At 36.7% G+C, this 22,499-nt stretch overlaps 1 protein-coding gene across 1 annotated transcript in view; it reads right to left on the minus strand.

Moving 5' to 3' along the window:
• Positions 1 to 1,834: 1,834 nt before the first annotated feature.
• Positions 1,835 to 22,499, minus strand: part of KCNH8 (potassium voltage-gated channel subfamily H member 8) — a 383,990-nt gene continuing 363,325 nt past the window's right edge. Inside the window, exons 14-16 of the mRNA XM_023207239.2 lie at positions 20,754 to 20,860; positions 17,831 to 17,907; positions 1,835 to 4,090 (exon numbers count right to left, since the gene is read on the minus strand). Of these exons, the coding sequence (XP_023063007.1) occupies positions 3,383 to 4,090; positions 17,831 to 17,907; positions 20,754 to 20,860 (892 nt within the window). The 3' untranslated portion in view covers positions 1,835 to 3,382. The remainder of the gene's footprint in view (positions 4,091 to 17,830; positions 17,908 to 20,753; positions 20,861 to 22,499) is intronic.

Genomic DNA, 22,499 nt, shown 5'->3' on the forward strand with positions numbered 1-22,499 from the left:
TGGGGATAAACAATAAACTCCATTTGTAAGTAGCTGGAATTATCAGAAATTTCTTCTTATATTGAATTAATATGAAGTTTTGCATAATCTCTCTGGTTTTAATTAGAATTGCATAGAAGATATTTATTCTCAACATAATTAAAAAAAAAATTACCTTGACCAAGAAAGTTACTGCTTTTGTTGCCTCTGGGTTCCTGGGATGTTCCTTCAGCAGAGGGTGAGTAGGTGAAGAAAATGGAGGGGCTCAAAAATGCATCCTTGATAAGAAAACAAGGGCCTTTGCTATTTGTGCAGCTACAATGCTTGGACAATGAAACGTCTAGGAAAACTTGAAATTCTCACTTTCTAGATTATTAGCACACACTTAAACAAAATAGAACTAAATTTTATCATCCTGAGTTGCCCTGGATATGGGAGAGTCCTATTTGTCAGAGTAGATGGGGGAAAGTGTCGATAAGGAATAAAATGGGGCTGATTTGGATGAGGCAGAGGTCTTCATGGAAGAAATGCATGGGAGCCCTCTTTCCTCCCAGGTGCTTGCTCACTTTTGTCCAGCTGCAGCTCCGGGCAGGTCAGGGAGCTGGTTCTCATGCCTGCTAAAGTCAGATGTTGAGTAAATACAGAGAAGGTGATTGGATGGAAAATATGGGCTTGTTTCCAGCCAATTCACGTGAACATCCCCATATCTCAAGAACTTAGCTAATTAATCCTATTTGTTTACTTGCATTGTAAAAATAACTCAAATATTTTATTCACTGATTTTGAAAAAAGTTGTAGTTGACCCTTGAACATGGGTTTGAACTGCATGATCCACTCATATGTGGATTTTCTTCAGCTTCCGCCACCCCTGAGACAGCAAGACGACTCCTCCTCTTCCTCCTTCTCTTCAGCCTATTCAATGTGAAGACTATGACAATGAACACCTTTATGATGATCCACTTCAAGTTAATGAAGAGTAAACATATTTGCTCTTCATGGTTTTCTTAATACAATCTTCTCTTCTCTAGCTTTTTTATTGTGAGAATACAGTATATAATACATATAATATACAAAATATATGTAAATCAACTGTTTATGTTATCAGTAAGGCTTCTAGTCAACAATAGGCTATTAGAAGTTAAATTTTTGGAGAGTCGAAAGTTATATATGAATCTTTAACTGTGTGTGGGGCCAGCCCCCTTGCCCCTCATTGTTCAGTGGTCAATTGTAATTATTAGTAAAGTTTCAAAGATCAACAAGCATGCATGTGAACATGAAGAGAGGGGTACTTAGAGCAGCCATGGGCCTATCAATCATTTAAAATAATGTGACTGGGCAAGTTAAAAAAAAATCTGTGTCTCAATTATTCACTTGTAAAATAGGGATAATAACAACAAATAAGTAACTGTTAGCAGTGTTTGATTAATACACGAGGAAGTATAATGTGTATTAATTCCTAAAAACTGACTGGTACAAAGTCAGTACTCAAGAAACAGAATGCCAGTTATTCTTGTTAGCATTAGTAATAGCAGTGTAATTTGCCAGAAGGACACTTGTGAGCCAACACCAGTTAACTCTTTTTGAACTGCACTTAAAATGATTACATAGATCAAGAAGAGCAGGAGGGAGAATGTAAATGAATACATGAAATCTAGAATGTTGCCTTTGTCTCACTTTTCGCCTTAACTTAGGGAAAGACTGAATTTTGGAGAGGGGGAACGTAGAAGCCATTGAGTCCTGAGCGACCTGCCTTATAAACATGTCCTGTGTTCATTTTTCTTAGAAAAGATCTCTTTTCTCTCTGCTGCTCTATCCAGTTTTAAGGTGCAAGATTCACACAACATCAGAAGTCTTGGTGTGTTTAGAAACTTTTAATGATACAATTCTCAGATTGTTTATTCTTTGTGGTGGAAAATAGAGAACTCCAGAATGTGAACCCAATATGTCTTCCCAAAATGTCCAAGACAATTAGACCATAACTGTTCTAAAACATAAAATAAAACTTAAGTGAAGGTGCTTAAATCATTGCCAATCCCAGCATCTGAATTTGCCTGTTAATGTGAGATGCAGGGAACATTATGGATTCTAGACTGTGTCAGCATTCCTAACTGTGTAATCTCTGGGGCTTCCCCTGAGATTTATTAAAAATGGGAATGAGAACAACTGCACTGCATAGCGTTGTGGAGCCTTAAAGAAAAAAGGTAAAGTGCTGACCCATTGCAAGCTGGTATTACTCCCACAAGTTACAGCTCAGAAGTTTTGGCTCCATCTGGGGATTTCCACTGGTCTACTACCTCTTGTAAAAGAAAAGCACTGGGAAAGGACACACCCAGGTTTTCTCCCTCACTTTGAGCCCAAAATTGCCCTGTGTCCATAGACCCATGTTGGATTCTTGAGCCACAAAATACGGTGTCTAGAGGACAGACCTTTCTGCTGGCACAACGACCTTAAATCAGGTCATTGACATGAGTCGGCAGAGCCTAGATGGAGCCTCTCTACCCCCATGCCAAAGCTCATGTAGTTGACACTCAGTCCATGTTTTTATTTCATCAACAAAATATGACTTCACTTTTCTTTTATAATCCAGAAGCATGAGAATACATTTGTTGCAAACTACATGCAGAGAAAATGGGGGATTCCTTTGGAAACTACATCCTCTTAGTAATAAATAATTTTTGATCTACTATACACAACAGTAGTGCATTTCTTGTTAAAACAGCAAGCTTTTTTTTTTTACCAAAATGAAAAGAAAACATTCATTTCTTTATAAATATTTAAATAGTTTAAATACATATTTCATACCAAGGATATAAAAATAGCCTCTGTGTTTTTTTGATAAATAAAGACGTTTTCATTTACATGGCAAATAACGTGCGAATAGCTAACCACTGGCCACCAGTTCTATTTGACTGATTGTCTAGGAGATGACATGCAGTGATAATTGTCCCTTTGCCTTCACAAAAAGAAAAATAGATCAGCAGGAGCTGTGCACTCCTGAGGCCAACAGTGCTATGGATATTGTTCAGGAATGACAATCAGGCACTCATGAAAAACCTTTGCCACACTTCACAAAAGCCACCTGGGACAAAAGTCATCCACAAATTCTTTGTCTAGGACTTCTAGCTGCTCAGACCCTCAGGGTCTTTGGATTGTTACCAATGTCTGTCAAACAGACCAGTAGTTTAATACCTGTACAGAAAAATGTTTCTATTATGCTTCTAGTATCTAGAAATTGTTTGCTACAGCATGGACGTGGTTCTGCCTTTCCCTGGCTCCTCACACTCTTTTCTGCAGGATTCCCAGCTTTGCTCAGTCTTCCTACCCACCAGAGGCAAAAAAGGCAAACTAAAACTGTCATGCAGTGGTAGGTTTGAAATTAGCAGCTGCTTCATGGGCACTAATATCATACATTTATGGCTTTGTTATCTTTCACTTCTGCTGTGCTTGTGACAACTTCCAGTGGAAAGTTCTCCAAAGGTTTTGTAGATGCTGATGCCATTCCTTCCTGGTTCCAAGATCCTGGTAAGTTTTCCAGACTGAAGGAACTCACAGTTCCCTGACTGAAGCTGCCCTCCTCTGATCTGCTTGGGAGAACTAGGTGCAAAGATGTCTCCGAAGAGGAGCAGACAGAGGATGAGAGAGTTGCTGAAATGGACTGCAGAGGCGTCAGCGTAGAATCTGAATGTGGAGAGATGCACCTTAAAAATTGCAAATGACCTTCTTGGACAACCTGGTAGTGGGAAGGTGAATAATCAAGGCTTGGAGAATGATAAAGTTCACTGTCAGCAGGAGTTTGCTCACGAGCTCCAGTTCGTTGGGGGCTGCTCCCCACAGAGGAGGGATCCACACTCCAAATGTCTGAGGTGATATTACTGCTACAAAGTTGTGCTTGGGTATAAGCAGCTCCACCTGTTTGCAAGTGTAGGCAGGGCTGGTGCACACTCCAGCTCATTCTGGTCTGTAAGCTCTCCCTGGAGGGACACACAGAGGCGCTGTTGTGCAGAGAGCAAAACCGTGATGGCTGCTGAGGTGACAGAACATTTTCCAGAAGCTGGATCACATTTCTCATGTCTTTACCCAACTGAGAAACTTCCTGAGTCAATGTTGTTACCTATGTGGATAGAGCAAAGTGAAAGGCAATAGTTAGAGGTGCAAAGTAGTGACCAAATTTCAGAGAAATGAAGCAGGGAAGTGATATTTCTTTTGGTTTTCTTTTATTCCTACTTATTTATTCTTAAACATTTTAGCATTTGCTTGGTGAAAAAGAAATTTCTTTTTTTTTTCTTTTTCTTTTTTTTTTTGAGACGGAGTCTCGCACTGTCGCCCAGGCTGGAGTGCAGTGGCGCGATCTCGGCTCACTGCAACCTCTGCCTCCCAGGTTCACGCCATTCTCCTGCCTCGGCCTCCCGAGTAGCTGGGACTATAGGCACCTGCCACAACACCTGGCTAATTTTTTGTATTTTTCGTAGAGATGGGGTTTCACCATGTTAGCCAGGATGCTCTCTATCTCCTGACCTCGTGATCAGCCCACCTCAGCCTCCGAAAGTGCTGGGATTACAGGTGTGAGCCATGAAAAATAAATTTATTAATAAGAAAGCCTGAAAAGCTGCTCCAACTCCAACCAAGCCCAAGGGGTGAATGGGTAGGTTAGGCATCTGAATGAACATACATCCTGATCTAAAGACGTCCTCATTCTGAAAGATCCTAGAGGGGCATAAGTAGTCTGGGGATCTTAATCAGTGATTTGGGATTCTTAAACAGAATGAGAGATATGGATCCATCATCTCTTAAGTACTGATGATATCTTTGCTCACTCTGGGTGAATGGGATGCACGATAGTGCACAAAAATCATCGGACACTTCAAAACAATGTGGAGTGGCAGAAATTGCATGTAAAGCACTCAGCACACTAAGCACTACTACCTATTTGGAGTAGACACCTAGTGAATGGTAGGTCTCATTCTTGCCATTTCTGGTTGAAGCCTATGCTTATTATAGGCCAGAGATAAAGTGGCCTTCAGTGACGGTGAGGATGCTACAGAAGAACTCACACCAGATTTGCTACAGAGAAAGTTTGCAGAAAAAGGGAAAGCTATGGAATGAGAGTTGGAAAGAAATAAAAAGACCTGCAATGCAGATAAGTAGAGATAAGCCCTGCAGAGCGTCTGAGAGTCCTGGAACCCATCAGTGAACCTGAAACCCCATGGAATTATAGAACAACAAATTGTGTTGTATGTACTTCATTCTGTTTTCTAGGTGAGACATTTAGCTTTCACGGCCCCCAAACACTTAAGAACCATTGAAGAGTCTTCGTTTTACACTTAAAACGCATAATAAAATTCATCAGATAATTTATTTTCCTAATGACCACATCAGTATTTGAATCATGGAAGAACACCAGAAAATTGAATTTCACTTAAACTTGGCTTTTCTAAAAGATATGTGTTCTTCAAATTGAGGAAAACATATTTCAGAAAGCAGGACACACACATATATTTTCTAATCTTTGGTTATATTCATAATACTAACATAATGTAATATTTTGCCTTCATTGCTACAATACTGTGTATTTTATAAAGGACTTTCTATGACTTTATTGTACTGTCATGAACCACAAAATGCTAATAGAAGCAAATGAACCTATGGGCTACATATAATCAGGAAACAAAAAGAGGTAGTTCAACTTCATTGAACTGAAGATTCATTCAAGACTGCTGTTTTGGGCAGACATTCTTCAACATCTAAATACATATTCCTAATTCATCCAGCAACTTAATTCAGTCTACTCACTGTGAGTGCATTCTGAAACTAATTCTCCCTGGCAGGTCCATCAGGAGGTAACACTGCTCAAAGTCAGGCATTTTTAAAAAGGCCAGAAGGAGGTTTTTCCATGGTTTGGGCAACCAACTGGTAACACCTGTCTTGAAATTGCCAGGCCAAAACTATTTCTGCCCTTCTGCTGGCCTGAAACTCAAGGGATTCAACTGAATACTTGTCTAGGCTTTTCAGCAGATCTAAAACTTCTGAAGACAACAACATCTCTCAGTCCCACGTTTGAGAAGTGAAATAATGAATATGAGAAAAATTCAATATGCTTTGAAATCTTTACTACAGGTTGTCAATTTCATGACCTGCCAAGCTTCAATTCTAAAGCACATGAATCACACTTAAATCATTACCCCAGGATCTTTGCACTACCTACATTCACAAGGGTTCCATCTTAAATTGATTAACTCTTGTATCATAATTTCAGAAGACAAGGCAGCCACTAAATGAGATGGTTAAAGAGGCACATTAGCCATCCATTCATATAGGTTGTCCAAGCTAAATTCCTGTATGAAGCTCACCAGGGCTACATTAGTTCACTTCCCAATAAAAATGCTTTGGATTGACCTTCTATTGAGAATTAAATAAAGGCGCAGTCCCTGAAGAACAATTTTGAATTTTAGGCACATCAACAATTATGTTATTCAACAAATGTTTGTATGTTTGTAAATTTATACAATGTGCTTTCAGGTACATTTTTCCTATTGGATCTACAAACAGTGCTAAGACAGGCAGGGATGTATTATTATTTCTCAACTTGTAAAATGGGAGCAATAAGACTTAGAGGCGAAAGGACATTTTTAAGGTCACTCATTTCATGAATGACAGTCTTCAGTCTAGAATTTAGGACTTCTAAGATTGGTATTCATTCTGTTATAGAATGTTATCATGTGGAAAAAGAAATATTGCTTAAGAAAGGGTTGAGAGATTTTTCCTAATGTGGTCAGAACATGTAAAGAGCACAACGACACAGAAAGGTAGCCTCATGAGTAAAAAACTGTGTGAAGTGTTAATTCAACATTAAGTAAATAGTGTCGTCTCTAAAAAAATAGGAGACTGATTAAACACAGTAAAATATCTTCATAGCAAACTATATGAATGCAAAAATAGTTTCCTCAGGGTAAGAACTGGAAACAGATATGTTAATAGACATATTTCTGATGAACTATTTTTCTAGTTTTCAAAATAAACAGATATTTTTCCATGATTGAAATACCTTTGCATAGACACATTCTTTTTTTTACAGATATATAATAATCATATATATTTATAGGATGCATGTGATATTTTATATATGAATACAGTGTGCAATGATCAATTCAGGATAATTAGTATAACCACTATCTCAAACATTTATCATTTATTTGTGTTGGGAATATTTCAAATATTTTCTTCTAGATATTTTGAAATATACAATAAATTATTGTTAATTATAGTCACCCTACTATGCTGTCAAACAATGGCACTTATTTCTTTTATTTAATTATACTTCTGTGCCCATTAACTAACCTCTCTTCATCCTCACCTCTCCCTTCTCAGCCTCTGATAATCATCATTCTACTCTCTACCTCTATGAGATACATTTTTCTAGCTCCCACAAACGAGTGAGGACATGCAATATTTGTCTTTCTGTGCCTGGCTTACCATGCATTTGCACAACTTTGAGGCCATGAACTTTGAATGGGAATCCAGAGTCTTGACAGGATCCAGGAACATAAACAAGCACTAACATTTTCAGAAAACAAATTACTATCCTAGCTTGAACTAAAAGGAGCAAGTAACTCAAGGAAACAGATTTCTTTAACTCTAGAGGGAAATAATCAATTTATGTTAGGGAAGATTCCTGTCACTGTGTCTCTGGGGATACACCCTTGAACCTTATTAAAGTTGCATGAGGGAATTAATTGTGTTAAGTAAGGGATCTCTCTTTTTACCATGACAAAGCCAGCTGTCACAAGGAGAGATGGCATTTCCTAGAAGTAGAGACTGTGGTGACAGTAAAGGTGACAACATACTGCCACAAAAAATGCCATAAAGTTTTACTGCATTTTTGTTTACTGCTTCCTGCTGTGCTTGCTATCAAAATTTATTCTAAAATAGGAAAGATCTCAGTCTTGATCAAATGTTGAAGGCAAAGAATGCAGTGTTGCTACTATCTGAGGGTGGTGGTGCAAGTGCTTCTCTATAGCATGGTAAGAAGACACTCATTTGCTAAAAAAGGATTGTTGGGGCTACTTTGTGAACAAAACTCTATCCACTTAAGAAGACATGTATACATATGTAAAAAACCTGCACATTGTGCACATGTACCCTAGAACTTAAAGTATAATTAATAAAAAAAGAGATACGTCTTCAAAATACAACTTAACTGCAAAGAGATATGTCAATTAAAACAAACAAAATCCTTCTGATCAAATGAGCCTAAGTTTTCCCACTTACCTCAACAGCAGCATAAAATATTTAAATGTTTCTGACACTCATATTAGAAAATGCAATCTTTTTGAGCGGGTAATACAAAGCCCTTCACAAGCCCCACTTAGTTTTTAATGGCTCCATGTCCTGCGTTTTCTCCCTTGCACACCATCAGATACAGTGAGCCTTACCCTTCACTGCCCTGGTGCGTGCTGTTCCTTCTGACTGTGGGCTCTTCTCCTCTGCCCTTCTCTGTCTGGCAAGAAAATCTTCTCCTTCAAACTTCTTTTAATACTTAATTTTCTCAGCAGAGCATTTCGTTGACTTAGGGACACTCACATAGCAGTTTTAGCCCTGACCAATTTGCATCACACAAGACTGTACCAAATAGTCTTTGAGTTCCTTGAGGGTAAAACTGTTATCTCAGTATCTCCTGGTCTCAAGGCAATGTCTAGAACACAACATGCACTCAGCAAATCTTGAATGTAAAAATAAATACAATACCTCCATTTTGAATGACTTTCGATTGTTATATTGCCTTTGATTCTGATATTATTTTATCTCATGATTTTACCATAAATATTTTAGGGGAAAGTTGCCTGATACAAAATTGTATTGGAAAAACTGTAACTGGCCATCTTCATTCCAAGTATATATACTAAAAGTAGGTATGACTGTTAGAATTCATATATATAACTTTCCTAAACCAAAGCCTTGACTATTATTTTAAGTGCAGGTGGTATTTCTACTATTAAGAATCCCTTTTCCCTTATTGTGTTTCCTTCATAATTGTAGAAATATGTCTCCATTGGCCAAGGTTTCTGCTGGATTTCACTTGTCTTATTGCTTTGTCATCTGTCCCAGCATAAACTTGATTTCCATGGGTAGTTCTAATTCTCTGGGAAATTTCCCCCAGTGACTGATTCTTAGATCTCATGACTACATTATGAATGCCAAGTGATGAATTCAATTAAGTTATTAAGAGTTGTTTATCAACTGAAATTTGGCAAAACAACCCTGATTGCTACTCTGGATGGCTATTGTAGATGTGGCCTTCAGATTCTCTTTATAAAGAGACTGCATAAAGGAAACATAACATACATTCTTACTTGTTTATTAGTTTACATTTTCTTTATCCATTTTTCCCTCTTCCTCTTTTTTTCTTCTTCCCCCTTCTCCTTCTTATTTTTCCATGGATAAGAATCCATCAGCCTGGAATTTAAAACTGTTGGCCAAACCAGTTTACCATCACCATCTGCATAGCCAATTGTTCACATCCAAGATTCCTCTATCCCTTCCAAAATCCCAACTGTTAAAAAAAAGAAGTGATGAAAACACCATCTGTGCTTCCAAGTGGTACAGTTTTGTATCCCAAACTTTGAAGCACCTAAAGATTCCTCCCTTGTCTGTTCTCCCAGCTTCATGCATTAACCACACAAATCATTAGAGGTTTTGCAGGCAATGCATTTGCTCTTGTTAAACATCTCCTGCCATGAATAAAAACCTATGTGACAACTGACTTGCCAACTGGCCATGATAATCCACCCACTGATCCTTCCATACCCCTAAGAAGGGAATCACTGACTACCACAGCTTTTCTATTTCTGTTGTATCCAGGTTTCCTCAGAACTTCTGTTGGTTTGGAAATAGTCATTGTTGCCCTACATTTCCAGAGTATCTGGTTTACTCCTCTCATGCTTAATCAGTTTTATTGGTGTAATGCTACTCTGGGTCATAGTTCCAAAAGGGCCCTGTTGTGAGGATTAAATAATATAATAGATATAAAACTTTAGTCCCCATATGACTGGTATCATGTCAGAATTCCAGGTGGCTCAATTTGATAGTGGATTTGTGACACAGGCACTAAGCTTGGTAGAGAACTTCTGCAAGGAGAGGGGGGAATCCTAATCCAGAAAGTATTTAGCTTAAAGAAAATAGAAACTACAGTTATCTCTGTAACTCTTCTTCTGCCTTAGCATGGAGAGATAAGCCATTCCTGGTAACAATTTTACATAATTAATATCAGAAGAAAAAGTCTCGAATTTTTAGTATTGCCTTGCATGGATCTTTGCAGTAGCAAGTAGAAACAGCAATAATTGATGCCATTGGAAAATGTAGATTAAGGTCCTGTATTTCAAGTACAAAGTTTGAGCAACTCATTCAGATGGATTAAAAATTCTCTATAAAGGATGTGTGAGCCAAAATGTAAGGATGTGCAGCCTGGTTTTGATCAGAATTGAATAAGGACCAATGTGGAGCTGGGGGGCAGGTAGGGCAGCTACTACATGTATTTATTGCTCTTTACAGTAGTTGAGCTCCTATGGAAATCCTGCCACATAATAGAACTCTATAAATCTTTGTTGATTCATGAATAATTCAATGAATAGTGAATTTCATGGTGAATTTCTTATGACTTTTTGTTATTTTCAATTGAACTTCAGTAACTCACTTTCATCAGTTGCCCCTAAATATCACTGAAAGATAAAGAAGTGTCAGTATACCTCTAGCAGGTAAGAATGTTTCATATAAGATCCGTGTCTCATGGAAGTCCCCACCACTTCAAAATAGGAGCTTTCAAAACATCATGTTATTAAACAGCTTAAATAATCTATCTGCAGTACTGGTGACCTATATGCATTGTCAGTGTCCACAGTTAGATTGTGTGTTTTTTGTTGTAAACACAGATTTACTGTTCTGGTGTGTTGTTAGATTGTGCCTTTTGGGAATAAAAGTATGAGTTACTAATGTGGACCAGAGAAAAAGTGTCTTTGACAATACCTTTCATTTCACATAAAATGACATATAAAATCATATAAAATAGCTTTACTTCATTTTACATATATATGTTTTATATCTCTCCATCTTGGCTATTGGTGTGACATAATTATTGGGCTTTAAGTACAACTGGAACTTCCATTGATAGGCAGAGAAAAAAATGTGATTTCCATTTTTGTGCATTCAGTGAGCAGATGGGGTATGCATCTGTTGACACAATCTTCTTAGCTTGAAGAGTTCTTGACCTGTCACTCAATTTTTGCCAAACATGTACACATTTGCCTGCTAGACACAATTCTCCTAAAGGGTACTAATTATACCAGTCATTCCCCGCCCCACTACAAATACATATACATTTTTACAAGCTATGATTAGGAGAAAGTAAATGGTTTTTCATTTAATCCTTTGTTATGTTGCATATTTATCATAGGATTTAGACATGTTCAAATAAACTCCATAAACAGGCAAAACAAAAAAGACGATTGGCATAATTTCATTCTTGTGTCTTTTGCTTTACAAAGCATTCAAAACAAGTGATAGTCTTTTTATCTGTCAGCTAAAATAATAATCACACTCAACATGTGCATACATTTCATCCAAATGATGACCTCAATCCCATTACTAATAAAAGTTGTAAATCTTTGTCTACAGCTGGAGAGACTAGAATGTTGGAAGGTGAAGTGGCTTGTTCTAGGTCACACAGGACTACTAACGAGGGTTTTACTTGTGCAGGTGCAGCCGATGTCTCTTAAATTATAATTAGGGAAGTATTACAAGTCCAACATTACCAATACAAAATGACCAATTATAGTCCTGAAAGTGATTCAATGGCTTAGTTGAGTTTCTGCAAGCTCAGGCCTTTGGACATTACTTCAGCTGTACCATGGTAATCTATTATTTATCAACCCTTTGACTGCTTTTGTCATCTGTTTTCCTGGTTTCTGTGGCAAAGTTTGATTAGTGTTCAAATTGCTCTCTGGCTAAGGGATCTTTACTGCTATCAGTAAACACCAAATGAAAGTTTGTCTGCTCTCAGAATACTGGTTATATAGAACAGTGCTTGTCAAACTTTAATGTGTATAGGAATCATCTGGGGATTTAGACAAAGGGTATACTCAGATGCAGTAGGTCTTCGGCAGGGCCTGAGAGTCTGCATTTCTAACAAGCTCAAGTTGATGCCAATGCTGCTAGTTCATGCTCTACAGACAGATCCTTAGCCTCAATATATTTAGAAATTTCTTTTTTATTCTGATTTTTTAAATTGACAAAAATCATATATATATATTTATGCTCCATAACTTGATGTTTTGATATGTGTATACCTTGTGGAATGACTAAGTTAAGTTTAGTAGCATATCTATTACCTCACATCCTTACCACTTTTTCTGTGGTGAGAACATTTAAGATCTACTCTTTTAGCAATTTTCAGATATACAAAACATTGCTATTAACTGTAGTCACTATGTCACTGCAAAACAAAAGAGCACAGCTTCTGACAACTGACCTTTTCCACCAAGCCTTCTCTGACTCATAATTCTATAACTGCTCTCTACTCTGGCCCCTTCTGACCTAGGAGTTGTGGTGACCTTCCGTTGTTATTATCAAGAGGGTTGGTTCTACCCCTTGTGGTTTCCCTATACTCTACTAACTTCTTTGTAAATAACCTTTTAATTCAACATTGTTAAAATTGCCCATTTGGAATGTTGCATTGGTTTTTACTTGGGCCCTTACTGATATATCCATCTGCTATTCAAAGATGAGAAGAGTCCTATCTATAAGCAATCACAGGCAAAGAGGAAGAAAATAACCAGTCTCCAAAAGTTACATGCATTTTAAATCCACACCTCACAGGAGAAGTTTTCTGAATGGCATACATATTTTTTTTCTTTTGAGAGATCCACATTGTTATTTAGAATTTTTAAAAAGCAGTAAAATTCTCATGAGAGTTACAAATCTGCCTATTTATATAGGCTTGAGAACTGGAAAATAACCAAAAAGAGTTCTACAAAGCATAAATTAGTTGGAAACATTCCAGGTTAAAAACCGATGTCCACAAAACGTAGTATTAACATCAATAACACGTATCTAAAAATTAAAAGAAAAACTGTTGGTTTTGCCAGGAGTTAAATGAATTTTGTCGTTCTAAGTCAAAAAGTGAATGTACAGTCTTTGTTTATATTTTGTTTTGAAAATTGATGAACAATAACTATATATGATCAGGATGAAGAAGAAAAAAGCTTATATAGACAAATCTTGGAATGACCTGACAATTCTGTCAGTGTGTTTCAGTTGACTCATTTGTCAATGAAAAGATATAATGGCAACGCTAATTCAGAGGACTAAGGAATCAACTTTACTATAATATATTACTCATGTAGGTTCCCTTATGTGAATTATTGATAATATTCTGTTTTTGTAGGCATTTAGAAAAGTAGTAAAGCAACTTTTAAATAAAAAACAGCGTCTCTTATTATTCCATCTCTTTGACTCAAGGAGATTTCATTAATCTTTTAGCTTTGTCAAGTATAACCTAGAAAACAACAGAGATTCTTTGTTTTCCAGTGGAAGGTCTTCCATTGCTCGTTTTTTTTAACTTTAATAATACATAATACATTTAATTGGGGGATATTTGGAATTGAATTTTGAGCAAAATTAAATGAGGGACAAAATTTTCCTATTAGCTTTTAGGTGCTATGGTAGATACTATGAGGGTTTGCCAGTATCCAGTTTTCTTTTCCTTTTTCTTTTTTTTTTTTTGAGATGGAGTCTCACTCTGTCACCCAGCCTGGAGTGCAGTGGCTCTATCTCGGCTCACTGCAAGCTCCACCTCCCGGGTTCACGCCATTCTCCTGCCTCAGACTCCTAAGTAGCTGGGATTACAGACGCCCGCCACCACGCCCGGCTAATTTTTTTTTTTTGTATTTTTAGTAGAGACGGGATTTCACCACGTTAGCCAGGATAGTCTCGATCTCCTGACCTTGTGATCTGCCCGCCTCGGCCTCCCAAAGTGCTGGGATTACAGCTGTAAGCCACTGCGCCCGGCCCAGTATCCAGTTTTCTATTTCTTTTGGGATATACAAAAGCTTACACTTTCTTCTCCCATTGAAATTAACTGTGCCCATGGAATTAGTTCTGGTGAATAAAATACCGGCAGAAATGATGTGTTTATCCTTCAAACCAAACAATTATGCTCACACTTCAAATGGAAAACAGCCAATCAGTGACATTCCAGATGGTGCAGCCACTTCTACTGACCTGTGTTAGGCATTTTGCTTGAACGAGGAAAAAATTTTAATCACTTTGGAGTTTGTTACCTCAGTATAATTTATAACAGTGCTTATCTGATAATGGTGGGACTCTTCAAAATGTTAGAAACAGTAACTGGACTTTTCGAGGAGTTGAAATTGAGAAAATAAAGCTAAAAGATCTTGATGTTACAAAATTAAATTTGAAATCTAACTTTTAGGTCACAGTGATGATATAAAATAATTTTCTCTAAAGCCTTAGGACAATAGTGCATAGGGAAGGTAAACACCTTGTTGAAATCACAGAATAGGAATCTAAATATTTGTCTCTTTCCAAAGTGAATTCTCTTTCTTCCATAGTGTGTTTTATGCCTTATGCCTGCTGTGCCAGAGCACACAGTCTCCGTTGGTAAGCTATGGCCTGTATCTTTCTGGGTCAGACAGATTTCAGAAATGAGAATGCACTCTAACCTTCACCTACAAACCTTTTCAGAAGTGGAGCATTTGACTTACACAGCCCAAGGCCCCTATCATGACATTTTTGTAATTTTCAAAGAGTTTCCTTAGAGTCGCACTATTTCATACTATGCTGTAAAGCAATGGCAATGGTCAAAGTGTTCTAATATTAGCAGCTGCCCCACATCTTTTAAACTCTCCTAACTATTCTGTGAATGTAGGTAATTACCAATATTATTCCTTTTCAGACTTTTGTTCTGTATTTAGCTTGCAGATTATGATTATGAAATGTACACACTGCTGAACAGTTTCTTTATTTCTTAAATCTTTGAACAAATCTTAGAATAGAGATTCTGCAGTGCTCTGACACCTCACACAGTGCCCCACAGTCTGCCTGGCATGTGTCACACGTATTTTAGGTCGTCCTTTTGGTGGCAGAGTTTTTATCATGCAGTACATCCCACATTTATTATCAATTCTTCTCTTGCTTGCTATTAACCAAATAATAGCAAAAACAAAGAATAAAGCAATCAAATGATGACACATGTTAGTAATAGAAAATAGGCAAAATGGTAAAATCAGGTTTGGACTTTCAAAAAGTTTTTTTTTCTATACAAACTATCATTTTACAGGAAAGATGAGGAAAAGAAAAATAGGTTAGAAGAGGGATAATTTTACAGTTTGAAGTCCATTTGCATTTTTTATTCTGCCTGTCTTAGTGGGTGTTAATGCACTATCCAAAGGGTCAAAACTGTGTATAAATTAAATTATGGGTGAAGGATAAGGTTTTTCTACTTAAGCTTCAACCGTGAATAAATCAGATATTTTCCTTTATGGAAAACCTAATTCTTTGGGAAAGAATAGTTGGACCTTGATATTTTATCTTGCCCTTTTTATTTAAATGTCTGACAAGATAAAAGGATATATGTCATCTTGGAGGGCTAGGGGAGGGATAGCATCAGGATAGATACCTAATGTAGATGACGGGTGGATGGGGGCAGCAAACCACTATGGCATGTGTATACCTATGTAACAAACCTACATGTTATGCACATGTACCACAGAACTTAAAGTATGATTAAAAAAAAAAAAAAAAAGAAAAGAAATCGTGAATACAGGATCATACTGGGAAGATATTTTGTTTTCCAAATGGTAATTTTTTTTTTTTTTGTTAACGGATCTACCCCTGATTCACATTGTCAAAGGAAAATAACAAACTGTGTGGATTTACAGCCCTAACTTGGAAAAATTATCTACATTCCTAAAGGTGAACATATAGACATTTTTTCTCAGAAGAATCACTAGCTCTAATATTTGAACTAAGATACAGATCAGTCAGTTCTTAAAATTATTAAATGCTTTTCTCAAATATGAGAGGAAAGAATTCAAATGATATTCACGGGTGGTTTTAGCTAAGAGCAGTATCTGAAGAGAAACTGTTCAATAGAAGGTTAACATTCAGTTCTCCAACAGGGAGTTGCATTAGTTTTGTTTTGGGTTTCAGTGGTTTTTTTTGTTTTGTTTTTTGTTTTTAACAAGAGGTTATTTGGGCGATCCAGCGCATGGCTGAGTCTTTTTGATTTAAGTATTTTCAAGCCAGTTAGTGGACCATCTAGTTTTCCTTTTCTGCTTTGTTAGTCTGCCCTTTGGCTCTCTTACTTCTTATTAGCAACAATCTCAGCTCCAGAGAGGGCACGTGCAGAAGGAAGATGGCAGTAAAACATAAATCTCCATAAAGCTGAAGAAGCACAGGTTTAAGAGAAACCTGCAGATTTTATGACAAGCTATTCAGTCCACCCTTATTGCAGATAACTGGAAGTTGATTATATGAACTTCATTTTTCATAAATCTCATCAATACCATCACGTGATTACATTTTCCCCAAGGTGTCATCAAATCACCTATTAATAAGACTTTACTCCTAGGAAAGGATTCTATTGCACTGTCTGTCCCTGCCCACATGCCCTTGCCTGGGTCTACCCTGAAGGTCACCAAAGACAGGCACAGGTTTTGCTACATAGTCTCGCGTGAGGAATTTTTTTTTCTTCAGGGCTGCCTGAAGAGCCTCAACTCCACTTTTCCTTGCTTCTTGGTTGAATAATTTTGAGTCGTCCTACATAGTCTCTCAGAGGCCTCCAGTGGGATTGAGCCCCAGTTGTTTACAAGTTTAACTATCTCACTAACACTTCTGTTTTGCTTTCCTTCCTTTTCTGTCTTACTTCTCTATTCTTTAATTATACTTCCTGTATCACCTTCCAAATAAACTATTTTCACCCATATCACCTCAGAACTTGTTTTATTTTATTTTTTATGAGAGAGACCCCAATTAAGACGGTAATCAAGAAACTATCTTATTTTTATATTTATGTCTATAAAATTGCCAGAAAAGGCAGATTTATAGAAATAGAAAGTAGATAAGTACTTGCCTAGGGCTGGACATGAGAATAGAGATGAACTGTAAAATGAGCATGAGAGATCTTATTGTGGGAATAAAATATATCCTAAAACTGATTTAGGATATATTACTAAATATAAAACTCGCTGGATTGTATTGGTGAAATGGACAAATTTTATGATATATAAATATACCTCAATAAAACTGTTAAAAATGAACAGATAGTAAGATTTAGAGAGGTAAAGTACCCAAGGTGACACAAGCAAATACAAGTCAGAGGAAAGGACAGAGTTCAGGCCATTTGACTACACTGAGAAACAGCATTCTTCTGTGAACTAGTGACCTTGCTTTAACTCACTAAAAATGGAAGGTCACAAAAAAGTTTAAAATGTACCAATTAAACCAAATATACATATATCTATGATATTAATTATAATAATAATTTATTTACTGCCTACTTTATGCTAAACAATTTACCTAGATTATTTTATTTAATTTCACAAAGGGCCATAAGGCAGGTATTATTATTCTTCCCTTCTTACACATGGGTTAGTGGAGCTTGAGAGAAGGAACGTGACCTGTCAGAGGTCACACAGCTTACATGAGGCAGAGTAGGGATTCACCCATGGTGGTCTCACTCTGGAATGCACGCTTATAACTACTATATTACACTGCTTCTGTGAGTAACTAGGATCTATATCTCCCTTACCGTTTAAGCATGACCAAAGAAAGAGCTCCATACCTCACTGTTGAGTTTGTTTATCTGCTGCTTGGTCTCCTCTGCTTTGATGAAGAGAACAGCAGTTCCAATCTCTGGATCTGAAAAGTGACACACACAGAGAATGAGTCCTTTAGGAATAAACCTCATATTTGAGGATTGAGGCAATTAGAATATGGAAGAACGCCCACGCTATCACTTTTTTTTTTTTTTTTTTTGAGGCGGAGTCTCGCTCTGTCGCCCGGACTGGAGTGCAGTGGCCGGATCTCAGCTCACTGCAAGCTCTGCCTCCCGGGTTTATGCCATTCTCCTGCCTCAGCCTCCGGAGTAGCTGGGACTACAGGCGCCCGCCACCTCGCCCGGCTAGTTTTTTTGTATTTTTAGTAGAGACGGGGTTTCACCGTGTTAGCCAGGATGGTCTCGATCTCCTGACCTCGTGATCCGCCCGTCTCGGCCTCCCAAAGTGCTGGGATTACAGGCTTGAGCCACCGCGCCCGGCCTCACTTTTAATCTTTTCTGATGTTTGTGCACTGTACTGTCTTTTGGGGATCAAGCAAGTGTTTTGTATTCCTCTGGATGGCACCAGATATACACATCTTGGTGGTGATTGCACCTACAGTGACTGGATGTATCCATTGCAAATACCCCATTTCCTCGAGTACAGTCACCACCATGTTCTAAGATGGCACGTTTCCTTTTCTTTGACCATTGTTTAAAACTGTATCACAGTCAGTGCTCAAGCCATAGAAAAGAGATATTTGTCTCCTCTCGTTCCATTCTAAACATTGATTCCTGTGCCCATGAGCACATTTTCCTCCCACATATATATCAGATACTAATATCCACTGCAGGTTGCCTTTCTCTTCCTGCATCACTCTAAAGGGTAATTTCTCCCAGCTTTTAGTTCTTCTTCTCCACTTTTTCTCTACTTTGCTCTTCCAAATATATTTATTTTTGTCAGGGACAAGAGTACAGGTGAGTCAGTGCCAGCTTGAGTGGAAAAGATTTGACAGATACAACCATCCTAATTCTGGTCAATTATGAGGAGAAAACTTGTTGGTAGGGGAAGAAAAGTAACTCAAACAGAGTAATAAGAAATTGTTTTGCAGATGCATCTTGCAGAGATAATCCATTCATTCAACGAATGATTGAAGGTCATATACAATAGGCCAGCCCTCTTTTAGAGGAGATAGCAACCAATAAAGAAAATACAGTTGACGCTCATGGAGTTTAGAATCGAGCAGGAAAAATAAACATTTAAAAAGTAGGCCAGGCATGGTGGCTCATGCTTGTAATCCCAGCATTTTGTGAGGTTGAAACAGGAGGATTGCTTGGGCCCAGGAGTTCAAGACTAACCTGGGCAACATAGGGAGATCCCATCTCTACAAAAAAAGTAAAATAACTTACATAAAGTAATTATGCAATAGGTTTGAATTTCATACAAAGTGCAACATAAAGCCATATTAGGGTTTTAAGCATAGGAATAGAGTAATACAAATAAATTTGAATTAATAAAATTCACTTTGCATGGAAAACAGTGTGAGGTCAAAGAAAAGACTTTGGTAGTAATGCAAGCAAGAGATACATGTAGCTAGAGAAAGAGTGGTAGCAGTAATGATAGAAAGTCTTAGAGAGAACTAAGAGATATTTTGGAAGTTGCTTCTAGAAAGCTTGTTGCTTGAATGCATAAGCATAGGGGTAGGTGATAGGCTAAGGAAGAGGAAGAAGCTAAAAGAGTGGTAGGACTAGAAATATGTGAATGAAATGGTGAGTTTCTGTGCATTGCCTCTAGTTGAACCAAAAAGATAAATATCCAATTGAGGTGTCAACAGGCTTTCATTGCAAATATACCAGTTTGATGATAACTATGATTTCTTTGATCCTTGGTCCAAGCACAGTAATATCAACATATGTAAGTCAATTAAATCAATAAATCAAGACTGTACCCCTTATCCTTTTGCATTCTCCTCACTTCACACCCCCAATCAAGGAATTTCACAAGTATCCTTTAGTTTCCCAAGATGAGTGCTGGAAAGAATTACTGATTCAGATGAAATGCTGGTATTCTACCAGAGAAACATCTCCAGAACTGTACATTCAAATGTCTTTCTTGGGCTTGGCTTTGTTCATAAAGGGATTTGTTAATTACCAGGACATTCTAACGCAAGAATTTTAGAACTTGGTGGGAAGGAAAGGGGAGGCTGGGTGAGACTTGCTGGCCTTGAATTAGGTAGTTTGCTGGTAATTGTTTTGGATTGTCTCTGCCTATTCAACATATGTTCACTATTCTCTTTTTATCAAACACAGGTGTGTCTTCTTTAGAGTTTGTCATTTTATTTGTCTTGTTGACAGAATCCCTCTTAGGAGTAACGAACTCAAGATTGAAAAGTAAAGACAGGGATTTGGGTTAGAGTTGGAGTACTCTCACATTAGTTCACCATCACTGAAGGTTAGCACATCACATAGTTCTCCATCATTTCCAACATGCTTATATCTTTCTGAAGTTGTTTTTCCTCTGGAAAACTGCAATATATAACCTCACACTGAACAAATTGCTTAAATATAACCAATGTTCTTTCAGTGCACAATCAACATGGCATTTCCTCTAGATAATGCTTTTGTGGATTAATCTAAATTTATAATAGTAAAACATGGTTATCCTCTGATGTATAGCAGAAATTTGAGTCTCCTGGCATACCAATTACCTTGGCTGCTAAAGGGCAGCTCATCCAATCTGGACAGAGAAATGATCACAAAGGACATTTTAACTTGGAAATGGCATAAACTCATGTCAAATTATTCAATGGTATTGGTAAGGGTCTATGACAGGGAGAATATTCTAAGGACAGGAAAGCAAAAAAAAAAAAAAAAAAAAAAAGTCCGTAGGAAACACTACAAGTTAATAAGAAATACTGTACCTTAGGAAAAGACTAAATATAGATCTTACCTCCAAGAGGAGGAGAAATTCTGGGCTCTGATCTGATTCGTTCAGAGCCAAAATCAAAAGTCTGACTTTCTTCACTGCTGTTTCCATCTTCAATTCCATCAACAATCCTACTTAAAATAAAGGAAATTGACTGGTTATGGATTCATATTCATGGATTCCAGTATTTTTAAAAGAGTTAAAAGATATTATGTTAAATTTCTAAATTCTAGATACTCTAGAACTGAACTATTCAATATAGTAACCATTAGCCTTATGTTGCTGTTGAGTACCTGAAATGTGGTTTGTGCAGATTGAAATGTGCTGTAACAATAAAATACACACTGGATTTTGAAGAATGTGTTGAAAAAAATGTAAATTATTTCACTGAGTATTTTTATATTATTCAAATTTAAAATAATATTTGGAACATATTCAGTCAAATAAAATATATTATTAAAATTAATTTCACTTTTATCACGCTTAAAAATGCAGCTGTTAGAAAATTTAAAATTATATATGTAGCTCACAATTTTATATCACATTATGTTTTTTATCACACACTGATGTTGTAGACAGAGGTTCTTTTACTTATTCTCAGATTCAAAACTTTAAGGTATGGTACAAAAGTCCTCTTACCTAAATTCATGTTAAATCATGACTCTCCAAGTTTTAACCCTTAGCATCACAGAAAATAAATATCATTACACCTCTGCTCTAGACTTACAGAAAATTCTAAATGTAAGAGTTAAAGAATTATATTTAAATCAGTATTCAGTCTTCTTTTCATGGTAAATAGTATCTAATCCACTCATTATTTTAAAAAAATACAAGTCGACTGTAGAAAATTTAAACATAAAGGTAACAAAAAAACAGAAAATAAAAATCACCTGTAATCTACTACTACAGTCAATATTTTGATGTATGTTCTCAAAATATTATTTTCTCTCTAAAGGAACATATATTCTTTTCATAAATGTAAGATCATATTGTATACAAACCTTTCTTTCTCAGCTCTGATACAGTCTCTTCCTATTTATAATTTATTATGTTTAATTTTAGTATAAACTTAGAAGGAGAGTTAAACAATATTTTCAAATTACCATCTCCAACTGAATTCTTGAAAATTTATCATCCGCCTACTTTTCACTAAACTTATTTTGTTTATCTTTTCCTTAATATTTTATATTAATGAATAAGAATGTTGTTCAAATAAATAATAAAACTATAGTATTTGAGAAAGATCACTTGCTTTATAAGCAGAAAAACAAACTTTTAATCCACCTTTCAGTACTTAATATCTCTGAGATCTTGGATAAAATATTTACCCTTTGAGTTTCACTTCTTACAACTTTATAATAGAGATAACACAAACTATAGGGTTCTGAGAAGATTAAATGCAACTGTGAATGTGAAATTACCTAGCGAAGTACATGAAACATAAAAAGTAATACATATTTTGTTCATGCTTTTATTTATTATTCAGCTGTTATGTGATTTTGATGATGGCTGTTGCTTTTCTACACCATGGCCTACCCCTGAACATCTTCGGAATCAGGATTTTTCATGCTTTCAATCACCTTTAGTGGATTCTAAAATGATTTTTAAGAAATTAAAAATAGAGCCATGCTATGTTACTTATTGAAGAGACCAGAAATAAAACTAAGTTTTAGCCATCCTTGATAATAAGGCAAGAATAGTATGAAAAATAAAAATCTGCATTTCATTTTCTTCCTAATTTCAACTCGTTGCTTATGAAACTTTTGGTAA

Source organism: Piliocolobus tephrosceles, chromosome 2 (assembly GCF_002776525.5).
Source record: "Piliocolobus tephrosceles isolate RC106 chromosome 2, ASM277652v3, whole genome shotgun sequence".
NCBI classification, from domain to species: Eukaryota; Metazoa; Chordata; class Mammalia; order Primates; family Cercopithecidae; genus Piliocolobus; species Piliocolobus tephrosceles.